This window comes from Oenanthe melanoleuca, chromosome 9, assembly GCF_029582105.1.
Source record: "Oenanthe melanoleuca isolate GR-GAL-2019-014 chromosome 9, OMel1.0, whole genome shotgun sequence".
In the NCBI taxonomy this organism is placed as follows: Eukaryota; Metazoa; Chordata; class Aves; order Passeriformes; family Muscicapidae; genus Oenanthe; species Oenanthe melanoleuca.
Genome location: NC_079343.1, coordinates 20,906,839 through 20,923,511, shown reverse-complemented (window position 1 = coordinate 20,923,511; position 16,673 = coordinate 20,906,839). Strand labels below are relative to the sequence as shown.

Here is a 16,673-nt window from a genome sequence, read left to right as displayed (position 1 = left end):
CTGGGGTTGTTAAAAAAAGGATGGATATTACTTACTGGTCCACTGAAACCCGCGAGCTGCGTGATCATCAGAGACACTATGGAAAGGATGAGCCTGGTGCGGCAGAAAATCCACACAACCCTCCGGAGAGAAGCATCATCAGGCCCACTTTCTTTCAGTTCTTCCTGCCACAATCTTTCCAGCCTAATAAAAACAGAAGATTCATGAAATTTATTCTTCATGTCAAACTTTTCACCGTGACAGAAGTTACGGTCTCATAGATACTTCTTGTTAAAACTCTAAATGCTTCCTAGCTCAGAACAACAGAAGTAATACTAAGAGCAATAAATACATTCTGTGAGGTAAAGAAAAATATCTATGTAGTATTACTCCCATAGGACAGAGGGATGAAAAACACAGTGCTATTTCTTTGCCTGCAGTCTCTTTGGCAATCTTAATATTCTGACAGCCTTTCGCTGCTGAACTGACTGAAGAGCTGCAGAGTCAAAACCTGAAGAAATTCTCATTAACCATAGAAAGTTAGCCTGATCAGAAGATCTGATCCGCATTCAAATCACCTTGCTACTGACAGTATTATTTCTCATTTTAGAACAAGACCTTTTTCACTGTAGCCTTGAGAAAAAATTCTGTTTCAATTAAAAAAAAGAGATTAAAGACATGCAAAATCAGAAGAATTGCAAGACACTCCTAAAGATGTAATCCTCTAATTTCACTGAAATCAGCAGGGCAACAGAAGCTGCGCTCCATGAGAAAGTTCTCGGAAAGTGAATTCTACCACCCTGAGAAAAGCAAAATAAAACATCAGTGCTGCTCTTCTAGGGCAGCACTATATCACTGCCTGAACACTAACAAATAACAAATGGAAGTAAGAAAATAATAACAAACTAGATGTCTTTACCTTCTGCAATTGACATCTGAAGACTCATGCCTTGATAAAGACCATACATCATCCATAAACAATTCCCCTTTCTTGTATGCTCTGTGGGCCAAAGGAGTGAGCCAGGAGAAGGTCATGGAGGAGAAAAGCCCAGCATTATCAACAGGGTGCTGGTGTCTAAAAGAATTTAAAAAAAAACAAAACACGAACAAATGAAAAAGGAAACAGGAAATGCAAATCTTCAAGAAAAACAAAGCCTCCTCTCACTGAAAGCACTCAGAGTACCAAATGGTCCATGCCAGCCACACTTGCTAAACAAATTCTGATGTTTCCAGTACCAGTCAGCAGACCTACATCTGCAATTCTGCTTTGTGACTGGTCTGAACAGCAAATGCTGTATCGGTTCTGTGGTAGCCTAAAGACGTACTTGGAAGTGGTCCGTATGGGTTTCAGTGCATTCAGACCATGGTGGTATTTGCCCTTGTGATGCTCTTCATCCAGCATTCTCAGCTGGGAATGCACAGAGGTGTCCAGTGGCAGGCCCTCTGCCCGAGCTGCTGCTTCCAAGGCATCCTGGCATTCAATCTGCTTTTACAAGAAAGACAACAGATTCAGACTTCAAAACTACATTTGAAGTCCATGACTCCCATCTCCATCAATTTTGCACCTCTTTCTTCTGAAAATTATTGTGCAACAATCAGTCATTTCAATGTCTCAGACCACAGGCTTCATCCTGGCAGCTAAGCCGTGGAAGGCACAGGTTCTAGATCTGTGTTAGACCGCTGCATTGTAAAAAAAATTAGTATCAGTATTGCACCTGTGTATTCAAAGGATAAATGGACAGACCCGACTAATCCTGCCACAGTAAATATGATAGAGAAAAATTACAACATCAAGTACCCATGACATCAGTTCAGGAAGTCAATGACTGGCTTATGCAGTGAAAATAAGACATTTTCTTGATGAATTTACACCCTCTTACTATAATTTAGATATTCTTATCCACAGAAAATACAAGGTATTTTCAGAATGCTATTGAAGTCCCTTCTTCAAAAACACTTTAGATTAGATTAAAAAGCCAAATATGCACTAAGCAGAATTGTACTTCCTTTTATCGTGTTTCCTGTTTTTCCTCTTTTCCAACTCTAAATGGAACAAAAATAATTTTCTCTGCTCCCCAGCACAGCTTCTCAATGTCTCAGCAACTTTGGTAACTGCCACTTACTCAAAAGGCAAACCTTATCTCAGGGAGGGTTTCCACATCCCCAGCAAAAGGCAGACTTAAACTCTAATCTAAGAGGAGAAACAGCAATGATACAGGATAGTCAAAATGTTGCAGAGTTCAAACAAATCTTTTGATGAGCAGCCAGATGTGGCAAAGCTACATGAGGAGATGAGCCTGTAATCTGTACTGGCAGAGAGCCCTTGACTGGTTCTGCTAACTTAATGTGCCATTTATTGCAGGACCACATTACCTGCTTGAATTCTAGTTTATTGCAACTGAGCTACTTTGTAGGAAAAAAAAAATAAAGTTCTGAGGTAAAAATCTTCCTGAAGGTCTTACAAAGATACTATGATTCTACCTTTATTAGCTGACCTATCAGAGCCAAGTGAGTTTATTTCCTTGAAAAGAAACAATTGCAATTCATTGTAGCCTCTTATAAGCACTAAATACAAGCACGTGGTTACTGACTTCCAAGTCATGTAATTGTTTTGGAAATATCATTATTTATCATCGGCTTTGTCTGTACTATATTAACACATAATAGTATAGCACACTAAGACACTGTTTCCACCCATGTGAAAGATAAGAACAGGAAACTGATAATGTCATAAATCTGTCCCTTATTTACTTAACTAAAGTACTTAAATAGTGCCTGAGCATGTTGTCAAAAATCCATGGTTCTATCTCAAAAAACATATTTGCTAAGCTATCACCTAAAGCTATGGTAACAAAAGATAGCCAAGTAACACCAAAACAAAGGAACGTTAAAACCTTATGACACAGAGTGACTCAAAAATACACAGTACTTGCAATCTGAATTAAAAGACTTCTCACTCAATTTATATTAAATTACTGACTCACTAAGGCAACACTGCCTTACTATCTAAGCAAATAAGCACTGCCATAACCATCTCAAAGCAGTCAGTAGTGGGGAAGAGTTCTGCACCACCTCTTTTCTGGACACAGCATTGGAATTCTTAACTGGTTTGTTGTGTTATCTTCACAAGAGGCCCTGGGCAGATCTGCCCAAATACCTTGTTGCTGATAACACACTTGTTTCTAAGTCATGCCATAAGCCAGTTGTATAAACACTGCTTTTCAGAGCACATAGAAAAGTGCCTATAAGTAAAAAAAAAACAAAAACCACTATGTTGATGTTCACAAAAATTGATTTTTACCACTTAGAAATGAGAATAGTTTTTTAATAAGTAAGCACAATTGCAAAGGGTTTAGGCAGTCCAAAGATAATATTCATAAACAATCACTGTTAAAAATAATTAAACTTTCCAGAGCTGCTCAAGAGAATTCTCTCGGCAAACGTGGAAAACCTGCATTGATAAAGATGAGGGCACTGCTTTTGAAAAGCCTTTATAATATCTTGCTATAGAGACAACTACAAGCACAAACCCCTCGTGGAGAGCATTGCTCATCTCCATCTTGGTGAGATTGTCAAAGTCCCACATGCAAGACTATCAAGAAACAAATGCATCACATCACTGTAGAATTAAGGTTTAAGAACAACTCTACAGTTCTGCATAGTTCTTTGAAGATTTTTTCTAATCTTCAAAGCAGAGTTTATCAGGAAGAAGTGAGGCTTTTAAGTTGTTCTACAATGCACTTCAGGAACAAAAGACTGAAGCAAAAAAAAGAACCTAAACAGCCCCAACACTGTTAATTTAGGTTTCTGATTAGGTTTTCTGATTGCCTGCATGTGTGCACAGTTTTCTTGGAAACCAATACCTTGACTTGTTACTAATGTGCTACAAGAGGCTCCAGCTCTGCTATTGAAATAAATGTCTAACAAACATAAAATTAATTAAAATACACTTTTTCTAATTCATCAATTAATATGCCAAAACAAGCAATGAAATGAAATCTTATTGCTAATTCTAAAGAAAGAAAACAAGTCTAAATCAGATATTGCTAACTGAAAGGAAGATTCATTTAGAATTTATTGAGAAATAGCAGATGACTACTCAGCACCAACAAAAGGTAAAAAAAACAATGAAGTATTGTTACAAATGACACAAAGGATAAAGCAGAAAACATTACCATACCACTTTAAAAACCCTAGGGTTTGCATCCTTTTTGAACACCAGACTGTGCCCCTTGTCACTTCAGTTCAAAAAGGGTATTATACTTAAACTTACTTTTCTTGAGTAATAATAACAATGGGGCTTGGAATACCATAAACTTAAGATTTTTCAGCTGGATAGAAAATGGAAAAAAGGTACAGTATTTGGGCGGTACATAAAGCCTGAAGTAAAAGAATTATATAGTGACCACCAACTGTTCTTACAACAAAAGAACACAGCACACTTAAATTTAGAATTCTCTATCATAGGATACTGTAAGATTCAAATGCATAAATGGGCAAAACACTGGAGAATTAAACTCACATAGGATAAGCATATCATGGCTTACTAAACACATGACAGCGGGCAAGAACAATCATTGATCCAGCACCTTATTGATAGCTGGTGGATGCCAAATAAATTTTCTGCAGCCATTGGCATCTCCTAACAGAGAATAGTTCTGCACTCCACATGAAGCTCTGACACACCTGAGTACAGGCTGATACAGTTCCATAGATGAGTATAAGAATTAACAGATTAAGAAAACAGTTAAACTTTTAATCTTGAGCCCATTCCCCAAGAGTGGGGTGAGCACCAAGGAAGCATCACTTCCTTCATGGGTCACAGAGGGGCAGAGAAAGAGAAGCACAGCAAGTGCTGCTACCATAGAGCACAGAGTACCTCTGCCCCATGTGACTTGCTACACCTTAGGAAAACAACAAAACCATACCAGCACCTGTTAGCATGAATTCCTTGTCAAAATATTGGTCATAGCAATGGTAAGCACATAAGGAAATGAGAGAGTCAGAAAGATTACATATGACAGACAGTCTGAGTGAGGTGAGGAAAATGAGTGCTGTAGGGGCAAGGGGAAACTATTTGCCCATTAAGCTAGAGACAGACATACCAAATCCACAATACGAGATCATGAAAACACAGGAAATTTAGGAGCCAAGCTACAAAGCTGTCATATACACATGATGTCAAGTTCCATAGGAAGCAAGAATGGCATGAGGAACCTTAGCCAGAAAGGCAAGCAAACTCAAATATGTGAACTTGCACACTTCTGAAAATGTGCTAAGCAGGCAACATGGGCATCTGAGGATGGGGAACAGGTAAAGAAAAAGGAAGGATGTGTCATGTAGGCGGGAAGGAAAAAGCCATTCAGGCAGATTCCAGAGTCCTTTCACAGAGTCCTATAACAACGTCATATTCAAGAGAAGGTAGCAAATTATTGGTTTGACAACTGTAACATCATACAACTGCAAAACCAGACTTTTTTACCAATCCTTTGCAGCTGACATAGAATACAAAAGCTACTGTGGTTGACTTATTATTACATAAAATTGTTTTATTTCAGTTGTAAAGGTCTCTGAGCTGGCAACACTGTAGAACAGAACTCCCACCTTTTGCATTTAGCAGCCAGAGCTCAGCAGGCTTCCTCATGCCCTTAAATCTCCCAGCAAGGAGAGGCAAATGGGAAACCTAGAGACCAGAACAGCAGAGCTCAGAACTAGGCGGGCATGTGATGAGAAAGAACTAGATCATCACCAGTTCTGCTTAGTGCTTAAAGTATTCTCTGTATTACAGCTCCAGGATGAAGAGCAATTTAAAAATATTTAATATCTCATTAAAAGATCGGTGTTGCAAAACAAGATTAGTTATTAGCTTATATGGGCTGGGGAAGGGAAGAAAATAATCAACTGTTCCATTTATATTGAGCATAACTAAAATAAAACAAGAGCCTAGGAAAAGATTCTCTGAAGTTGTAACTACATTCTTCTTCCCAGAAACTCCTCTGAGTATACTCACTATAGTGAAAATACTCACTAGAAACAAGTAAGGGGTATATACACTGCTTTTGTAGGTAGCACAGGCAACCTCTAAAGCACTGCTGTCCAGACTGCAAGTCAAATCCCAGAGCATCTGAAAATTAAATAGGCTTGCAGGTTCAAACGTTGTCAAGCCTGCAGTTGCTTGGTGAAGCAGCAAGTACACTATGAACTTTATAGTCTACTAAGACAATTCTCTTCTCCTTTCACTGGATTTGATGCAGTGCATAATCTATAAAAACATTAACAAGGTGATTTGCAGCATTAGGCTCCGAGCCTTCCCTGTAGCTAGGATACTTTATAATACCCTGCCTGATTAAAACATGAGCCTATTTAAGACTACTTTGGTGTATCATCCACCCATACCAGCTGTCTCCCTGATGCAAGGAGCAGGCACTGGGCTAAATCAGAGACAGTGGGAGTGAGGAAGGAGACATTGATCCTTTAGGCACCTGCACATATTGATTGCACAGTACAGACAGCACAGCTGAATTCACACAGCACCAAGGTGAGACCATCAGATAGTGTCAGATGCCTAGAAATTGTGGTTACAATTTCCAGAACTGCTGAAAAGAACCAGGTCAAGAAGCCAGAGACTCAATTTTCTTCAGCCTCCTGAAAAGGGGGTTATAAATGAAACCTCATGTCTCTGCTGCCTTCCTAGCTTCTGCTACCAGAACAGCTCTTGACAGCAACAAACACATAGCCAAATGCAGGAATAGTACAGCTGTGCCACAGTTCTCTTAACAGATACAAATTAACTGTTCAGAAAAATGCTCTGATTTACCACAACAGTTCAGACATGGAAAAGCTTGAAGTCCAGCTATTCACTTTAAAAGAGTTACATGTGACTTGATTACACAAGACCTGCTGTTACTTTTCTGGACCAAAATTAGCAGAAGTTGTTATTAATATTGGAGTCATGGTTTCAAAGCTAGCTTGAGTTTATGTATCCTCAGATTAAAGCAGAAGTTTCCCAATAGTGCTTGGTACTGATATCAAAGCTCTGTAGCCAAACAAGGTCAGGGTATGTACACCTGGCAAACCTGAGTACTTTAGTCATACAAATTGAGGACTTTAACTTGAGGCACAGAAGTCCTTGGTGAGGACAGGTATATCAGCTTCTTACAGGAATATTTCTTATTTTACCTTGCCCTTGAATTCTGACCAGCATCAGCTTTGAGGTGAGATGTTCTCAACTCTTCCTTAGCAAATCCACTTACTCCCACAATCCAAGAAATATAGAGTTTGGCATGAAGTATTCATTTTAGGGTTTTGCAACTGTAGGTGCTATGAATGCACCTGATAAGCAGCTGTGCATGTGCTTTGGTTTTTGGTATCCAGGAATCCCTGTCCTTTGTTTTGCATTAAAACCAGTATTCATGATCTTATAAGCAAAGGTTCTAGGATTCATTCAAAACTAAGGCTATACACTGGTCATCCACCACTGGAGATACATAGCTCAAGCACAGTGACACCAGACTCCTGTGGAATTGGAAACACTAAGCAGATCAACCTAGCACAGCACAGGCTGAGAATTTGGCTCCTGCCTTGCTAACTCTGCTCTCCTGAGCCACCCTGACACCCTGCCATGTGCTGAGGGTATTCTTCAGTAACATTTTATTCAGGCCATTCCTAAGCCAGGTCACAACAGAAGCTACACAAGTGAATTTTATACAACACTTGCAGTACCCAGGGAGGCTTTGAACTTAAACTACTATTGAGCGGAATGACCAATGAGTGACAGCAGAAGCCTTTACACCACAGTATTTATCAAGCCTAATACAACAATCTTGTATTGAATTCACCTTCCTGTACCTACACACTTCCAAAACCAAACACTAAACTAGGAAACTCAAACCAAACATCTCAGGGCTGTAAACATGTTGACTTTGAAATTTCTTAACCTTCATCCTCAAAAACAATTGAAACATATTTTGTTTGTGGAACAGTTTGTTTGCCATCTGTGGTTCACAGCACAACTGACTATTCCTTATCACTAGGATACAAATTTTCTAAAACTAATAACCATCTCAGTGTCCCAAGACATCAGAACCCCCCACATACATGTGAGTTTTAAGTTGCTTCAAGCTGAGTTCACCAAGAGTTTGGGATAAACACAGTAAATATTTCTGGTAACTCATAGTTGTACTCTGAGTTTCTGAGACAGCCATAGAGAAGAATGTCTGCAGCACTGATATAGAATACTACAATGGAAAAGATACTGCAAGATTTCCTTCACTGATAGCTAATCTATTTCTTACACTCCTGGTCATGAGCAGGCTGATTTAGAAATCTGCTCTGAAAAAAGGAACAGCAACCCACAGTAGTAAAAGACAATACAACTCTGACAATGTGGTCAGAGATGAGGTTTCATAACGTGTCTAAGACTTAAACAGAAGATGACTGTGCAGTAAGGAAGGCAGTCAAGTTCCAATGGAAGCAGTGAATTATCCAGAATATCAATGTTACTCTAGAAAATATCTCTGCCCAGTCACAGATTTGGCCTTTTTGTTGTCCCTGTTAAGTGGAAGGCTTCTCTGATACCATAAACCCCCCTCCTGTAACACCCTGTAACTCCCTCCTAGCTACTTACTCTGAGGGAGCTAAAGTGTGCTCCAAGTGTCACAAATTTTTGATACAATGTGGATATGCTCCTTTCTCATATGGTGATAGCACATCTAGGCACGGAGGATAAGGCAGAGATACCCCTTCTTCAGTGTGGTTAGAGGGCCATCCTAAAGCATGTATCAACAAAATATTCTAGGATCTTCTATCATGTGATACTTGACAGAATCACTCGATTCTGTGATCACTGTCAGTGACTGCTTTACTAGCAGAAGTTCAATGGTAAAACAACTTAACAAAACATGATTGTAACCAATATACCCAGTTCTTTGGGGATATCACAGAATTAATGCATCTTTAGAAAGTACCACAAATGTTTGCTTCTGCACCTAGTCTAACTGGGTTCAAAGTTTTCAAAGATAATAGAACTGCTGAAAAAAACCCCAGATTTAAAGATTTTGTTTTCATTTGACTTGAAAAAGTAAAAAAAGGTGTTTACTTGGTTATGAAAATATGCAATCATCTCGAAAAATGGAGACACATGCAGCAGCTTCAGCTACAAATAACAGTTTATACTTAGAGCTGTCTAGGACTGCTCTAAGCACGGAGTGCAAAGGCAGAAGTACCCAGGCTACACTCACACCCCTATTTTTAACCTGTTGTTCAGTTGACTCAGACACTCAGGTGCTTCAGAAAGGTTGAGGCAGAATTGATCTATTTAAATACTCAGTGATAAATCGCTTCAAAGCTATCAGTGCTTGAAGGATTTACATCAATTGCAGCAAGTTCTGATCACATTCCCTGCTGTCTTGGGCAAAAGATGTCAGAGACAAATCTGAAAAACAAGAGATCAAGGTAAGGACAGGAATATTAGTAGGGCTTCTGATAGCTAAAGTTAGCAACACATTTCCTGCATGTTTGAAGTGATCTCTACGGTTCCTCTGGCTGGTGCCTTGAAATGCAGCAATTTGCACTCGAGATTTACCACAGACACAGTCATTATCCTTCAGCAGCAAGAACTTAATCCTGAACAGTACATTCCAGCCAGAACCAACTACAGCTTGGAGTACAATTTGTAAATACGTGCTGCGGCATTGTTAACGTAGGAACTCTAATTATAAGAATTGAGTTCGCATAAGCTCTGTATATTGTAGAAGCAGCTTGTTCTCATTCTCCTCTATTGCAAACGTAATGGGGTAAGAAAGCAAAATTCATTGCCTGCTATTCCATCAAATAAACAAAATCTACATTTGAGGCAAGCCTATTTCAAAAGCATTTCAAGAACTAACTATTTCTCTTCCTTGTCTGTAATTTTTTTTTAATATCTCCATATTTCATGGACACAGTGAGGTCTGTCCTCCTCAGGATACACTGCTTCCATGAGAAAAACTACCTACAATTACTTCAACTGCAAGTTGAAGGGCACAGGCACATTCTGAGAACAAAAAGTCCTAAAGGTGTGAGTACAAATCAATATTTCAAAACATCCCTTAATTATTACCCATTAGTCCATGTAACAGCTTTTAGAGATGAAGACCACTCACTGTAGTGCTAGGCAGCAAGTGCACCTACAAGTTCTCCAGCAGAGGTATGTCCCCAAATACAATAAGCCAAATTAATACAATACTGTGCAGTGGGAACATGCACTTAAGACTGTTTTGTAATCTACATTAAGGTTTCCAAAGACTTAAGAATCAATTCTTATCAGAACACACTGCAGACACTTGTTCATGAGGTGAATATATGTACTCACAAGCTGAATAAATTTTTTCTTGAATTTCAGTCCCCAAGTGCCTATTTCAAAGGTCCATATTTCTATAGCAACATTCCCATTAAGCACCAGGAAATGTTGGATTAGACCTACTTATATTGCAGAATTATTTCAATTATGATTCCAGGAAGCCTATTTGAAAAGTTCCTGTCTAAGATATGATCTTTCAAGCTGTGACCGAGGAGCATTTAAGCTTCCAAGGAAAGAACTGCACATTTTTTTTCACTATTGTCATTAACACACTTGCAGTAGTTTGAAACAGCATTCTTTCTGCAGGAAATAAACACAAGAACGGAGGATTCAGGACAGAAAATAGAAAGTTGAATATAACCTTTATGGTTATATTCAAAGTGCAAAGGAGTCATACAAAAAAGCTCTGGGACCTTTGCTCAATGATAAAACAGGTCTTTCACCTATAAAGATCATGATCAGAAAATCAAGTAGACTTGTTTGCTTCAAGTTAAGGAGGCAAAAAATGCAGCAATATGGGCAACAAAAAACCCCAATGAGTCATATCATTGATCAGCCAAATGCACTTGTAACCCTGCCAGAAGTGGTCATCACCACTGGCCATGAACCAGTGGCCCTTGACCACTGTGCCCAGAGCATATAGGATTCTACCTCACCCTATAAGGGTGCACCATGTTAGCAAGAAGTTTACCTCATGCAGTGACAGTCTGCTGCAAAACAGTCTCAAATGTGCATTCCACAAAGATCTGAAGTTAGTGCTGAAATAACAGCCTACATCTGTTTGCAGCTTGTTCCTGGCAATACAGATCATGCTTACAGCTTAGTCATTTTCTGGTCAACCCAATTTAAATCCTGAGCCAGATTTTCTACATGAAATTTCAGAGTCACAACATCTCTGATGGCACACCAGACTCCGTTGTCCAAGTGACAGAGTTCCACTACAACTTATCCCTCCATCTGAACTGCTGTGGTCCTACCCCTCCTCACATCAGCCCTCCCCTTGTGTTCTGTCACCAGCCCTGCCAAGTCAATTTAGGCATCTAACCCAACCAGGTTCCATAAAAGATTCAGTGGCAAAGGACAGAGTTCCTTCTCTTTCCTTTAAACATCATTTTCTTTACAGCTTCTACAGTTTTCTCACACGCAGAGGGAAAGTGCTTAACCAAATAGACAAAGATCAGCCAAGTATGCTGCTGAAACCAGAGCTTGTTTCAACTAGAAAGGGAAAACTTGGTACACAAACATGAATGAGTTAAGGTACACAAACCTTAACTTAGATAAGGTGTTATGAATACTGCTCCTTTTACTTAACCTTAGTATTCTGCAAGCAAGCAGGATTTCATCTCACTGACAAGTAGCAACAAATTCAGAGCTGTTTGTATCTGTGGACTACACATACACCAGCTGCAAGGCTAGCAAAACAAAAATTGTACCAATGTCTGAGCTAGAAATTAACACAACCTTGACACACTGAACAAGATAACCACTAAGTAAAGTGGGCAACCTATCAAAACCAGAAGATTCCATTAGTAAAACAAGTTAAGTTCATTCTTCTAGTCAAAGAGAACAAACCAGATAAAGTTCAAGGTATGAACTTGGGTAAGCCCTTTTCTTACATCAGTAATCACAAGTTCACAGAACCACTGTTTTGCAACTATATATCTGTGTGTACTACCCTGTAGTCATAGGCAGCTTATCAAATGGTAGGAGTAGAAGGGTAAAAAAGACCAGCAACAGATTTAAACTGACCTGAAGCTGCCTCAGAGTTAGAGATTTTCATGCCAGGCATGCATGATTTGGCTTACTTTCAGTCTCCACAAAAAAAAACCAAAAAAACAACAACAACAAAAAAAACAAACCCAGGAGTATACTGGTTTCATTATTTCATTTAATCAAAATTTTACAGGTAAGATAAGGATCGTTTCCTTTAAAAGTTAAACCCTGATTAGATAATGCAGACCAAAAGGGAGAGATCACATGCAATGATTATTGCTGAACTCCACTGCCACTGGCCAGGAAATAGAGCTGCCCACCAATGGCATCACTGTTGTCACCAGTAATTTGACAAAGCAGATTTGCTACTGGACAGGGTAGGGTCGGTGGCAAGCCCGTGACATCAACATAATAAAGGCTGTTAAAAATCTGCACCATGACTCCAGAGGGCTCTTGGTTCTGCATCAGTGCCTGCTCTAATGCAATCAGACACCACCTTGCTGGAACACCGTCAGCAGCACTGTGCTGAGTCATAGAGCCTGTGGGGACACTGGAGCTGCAGGGCCTGCGAGCACTCAGCCTGCTGCAGAGCTGAGCTCTCCAACCCCAAAACACAGCAGTGCAGCACTGGGAACCCTCAAACCCAGTGCAACAAGAGAATGGGAAGCATTTAGCTGAAATACACAGTATCTCAGCACTTACTATAACCCAGCAAAGATTAAGCCTTTTTAGAGGTCTTCACAATTCCTCCATACAAATACAGCAAGTTCCCCTATTTCCAGCTCTCTCACAGCAGCACTGTCACAGGCAATCCATGTGGAATAACCAGCAGCACATCTGAAAGGAACTCACCATTGCAAAAATCAGAGAGAAGCACTATTAACTTTATTTGTTTTTCTTCAGAAAAATCTACAGGACATATATAAGTCCTTGGAGTATTTCAGAAAAGGTCACGAATAGCATAGGCAAGAAAATACCGGCTGCTCTGAATATTAGCACTGGAATATTTTTAACCTTCTTCAGCTGGCAGGGGTTATTGGTTTCTGACCATATCTTTCACCAGTGTGGGTGTTTCCATCTCTCTGAGCCCTTTTTTTCCCTACAGCACTTGGTACTATATGCACCCTTCCCAGTGAAAACATGCCCTAAAAATAAGAAGCTCTGAACAATGACAGGCTAGCTCTAAGTCAGTGGTTATTTCAAGATCCAATTCTCAACAAACTAGAATTATGACAGTACCTCACCATGTTAAATACACAGATGTGTTTAATAATGATTACTTTCATCTGAGAGGAGAAGTAAAAAAGTCATCCTACTAGAGCAAGCTAGACATCTGTTTAAGAAAATTAATCCTTGAAACAACCACGGCATGATTAAGAGTTTTTTCAGCTGCCAACACTGAATGGTGCATGATTTGTGCCGAGTTCTTCACTGCTCTTGCTTGGTTGTAATGATTCTCTAAAACACAAAGGTTTAAAAAATTTCTTTGATTCACATCAATATCTGAATACCAGAAAAATAAAAGTTGTTCAAATGCTACAGAAAAGCCTCATTTAAAAGTGAAAAGTGCTTAATAGGTGCTCAGACATTATCAAATAGCTACAGCACCCCTTGGAATGACCTCTTCCACACAATAGGCAATACTCTTTATTGACCTTCAATGCAGCAAATCTATATACAGCCAGCATAGCAAAAAGGCTGGTGCATGCAATTTAATAAGCATAAAGACAGCAAAACAAACAACAAAAATGAAACTGACCTTAAGTTTAGAATGCTGAAAATTAGACTCTTCCTGCTCTTCATGCTGCACCGAGTCAGCTCTTTCCCTCACACTTCTATACCCAGGACTGGGTATAATGTACTCTTTTCCTATGTCGATGTCTTTCATCTTCTGTAAACGCCAGGGTTTACCTGTGTATTTTCACCTCAAGTATCTGAAAAATAATCAAGTTCCCCTTCATTATGAGCAATGCTCAATACACCAGTTACTTTTAGTCAACTACTTTTAAAGTTTATTTTCAAAATCAGTAAGCAATTGTAAATGAGTTATATTACAACAGGACTGTAATAACATGACTTTCGAAGTCCACACAAGACTAACTTCTCATGAACTAGTTTAAACATACCCTGAGGTAATAACATAGTACAATGTCTTCAATGCACTAGAGTGCTGTCATACTTCCTCCCTTAGATCTCTGAAATACAATTATGCAATCTGACAGATTAAAGTAATAGCTACAGCATTTAGCTGAAACCCTGCAAAACTTGACAGGGAAGATCAAATCCCCAAAATCTTCTGTAAGGAGTCAAAAACTGCATATATCCAATAATTTATTAGTGCAAAGTTTTGCAAAACCAATCTCTATAGAGAGAGCACTTGATAAAATTAGTCAGTATAAACACTCTAGAGAAAACTACGTCCCTTCCCTATAGCATAGCTCACTTACTCCATAGGCTTGAGCTATAATTAAGAACAGACATGCACAGGGATGAGTCACACCTTCAGGGCTGCAGGTTTCCACTCAGTCTATCAAACTGCATTGAAAGGTCAGAAGGAGAACCAGAGCCGGGAAGACAAAATCACTCCCCTCTGCGAGACTCTGTTTTACAACTCCTTTATGCTTTATTGCACTCTGCCACCCGCCTTCAGCTGAGGCGATGGGAGACGCCTGGCTGCGCTGCTCAGGCTGCACCAGCAGCTCGGCCGGGGTGCGCGGAGCTCCACGGCCCCGCGCCGCAGCATCGCCTCCCCGCCGCGGACAGCGCGGGGCTGGGGATGCTGCACCCGCGGGCTCCGCGCCCCTCCCGCGGTGGGGATGCGGGACAGCCCCTCCGGCCAGACAGCCCCCAGCAGCCCGGGGGGAGCCCCTCCGCTCTTCCCCCGCCTCCCCGCCGCACTGGCGTAAACACGGGAGCCGCCCCGCCCAGGGACAGGTGCCCCGGCTGCAGCTGAGGCGGGACGGAGCGCGGCGGGAGGGGGCACCGCGCAGCCCCTTCACCGGGGGCGAGCTGAGGGGGCTGCTCAGCCGGGCTCCTGACAGGAGAGGGGGCGGCGAAGCGGCCTCCTCAGCACACAAAGGTTCGCCCGCCCCCGGTACCAACCCCGCTCACCTCCGCCCGCCGACGGCCCCGCCGCAGCTTCTCCGCTCCGCGGCCGCGAACCCAAACAACGCCGCTTATAGCGGTTCCGGCGTCCCCACTGCGCCTGCGGGCGGGCGCTGCGGTGGCCTCTCCTTCCTGGCGCCCCACGGGAGATGTAGTCCATTTCTCAGAGCTGGACACTCTCTGAGTGCTGACTATGAACTACATTTCCCTCAAGGCCCCGCGCGGGCCGGCTCCGTTTGGCTGCGCCCCCGGCCCGCCGCGCCCCGCCCAGCCTCGTCCCGCCGCCGCTGCCGCAGCGTGGGGGGTCTGGAACGTTCGCCGTCCGCCGGGGCGGCCCCGCGGCGGGGCGGGCGCACCGGGGCACCGCGCCTCTCCGCGCCTCTCCGCGCCTCTCCGCGCCTCTCCGCTCCTCACCGCTCGGGAGGGCGGCAGTGCAGTGCAGTGCAATGCAACGCAACGCAGCACAACTGAGTGCCGTGCTGTACCGGGCGGTACTGTGCAGTGGGGAAGGACTGGTCTTTCCACCGAGTCAGTGACAGTGGGAAGAATTGAGGTCCGCTCTGTTCGGACCCCGCACCCAGAAGCAAAGGGCTGGCTCGGTGCTGGAGAGGGCGAGGGGTGTCTCGGTTCCCCCGGGGGCTGCCGCAGGGCGCTGCCCGGTTTGCAGAGGCGGAGCGGGGCCGGTGCTGCCGGGCAGAGCTGGCGGCCTCGGTGTCCGCCCCTCCCGGCCGGCCCGCGGCTCGCCCAGCCTGTCACTCGCTGCCGGTTATCTGCAGCCTCTCGGCGGGGAAAGCGCGCCGTGCCCTTCCTTATCTGGGGCTTAACCTTGGCCTCGGCCCGCAGTCATGCCGGCTCCTGTGGGCCGTGCCGCTGCCGCAGGGCTTCCCGGGGAGCCGGGCATGGCTCCCTTGCCAAGCCCCCCGGCTGTGCCCTTCCAGCTCCTTCAGACCACCTGAAGGGACGGGGAGCTTGTCTCAGGCTTTCACAGCCAAGCTTCGCCGGCTGAAAGGGATGGAAGCTGCGGCTGTGTGTCCCTGTGTGGTGGTAGCTGAGGGCCAGCAGTTCTCCTTCCCCAAAGGAGTGTGACACAGGGTGTCCAGCCCCCGCCTCAGGGGGGTCGGTGAAGGAGATGGACGCAGCTGCGTTTCTTCTCACAAAGGGCTGTAAATATCCTTAACAAACCCTGAGCTGTAGCTTCTCCCCTGCTGCGTTTAAATACCCTGTCCTCAGCTGACATCTTCCTTCCACCAGCCAGATTTGGCTGATGTCTCATTTAAGTGGTTTATGTAACGAGTGCCTGTTTGCACCGCAGTCCTTGCTCTCCTGTCAGGAATATTTGTGAGAGCCAGTTTGATAGAAATGCTGAAATGAACTCAGGTAAAGAAGGAAGAGATGATAATCTGGAAATAAAGTGGACCATAATATTCCCTCCAAGCCCACAAGCCAGAGGTACAGGTAAGGGTGTCACCATGCAAGTAACAATTCAAGGACACCCTTAAGGTACCAGAGAATCCCTGCAGAGCTCTCTGACACACAT

The 16,673-nt window shown here is 42.6% G+C and overlaps 1 protein-coding gene across 6 annotated transcripts in view; it reads right to left on the bottom strand.

The window, feature by feature from the left end:
* The window catches only part of ABCC5 (ATP binding cassette subfamily C member 5), a 66,129-nt gene extending 50,788 nt beyond the window's left edge, over positions 1-15,341 (bottom strand). For 2 of the 6 annotated variants that reach the window (XM_056499341.1, XM_056499346.1), the window contains exons 1-5: positions 15,143-15,229; positions 13,791-13,965; positions 1,305-1,465; positions 899-1,054; positions 36-183 (exon numbers count right to left, since the gene is read on the bottom strand). In XM_056499341.1, the coding sequence (XP_056355316.1) occupies positions 36-183; positions 899-1,054; positions 1,305-1,465; positions 13,791-13,919 (594 nt within the window). In that variant the 5' untranslated portion in view covers positions 13,920-13,965; positions 15,143-15,229. Of the gene's footprint in view, positions 1-35; positions 184-898; positions 1,055-1,304; positions 1,466-9,233; positions 9,256-13,790; positions 13,966-15,142 lie in introns of those variants that run through there. The other 4 variants (XM_056499342.1, XM_056499347.1, XM_056499344.1 and 1 more) reach the window with 4 other exon arrangements.
* Positions 15,342-16,673: the final 1,332 nt, after the last annotated feature.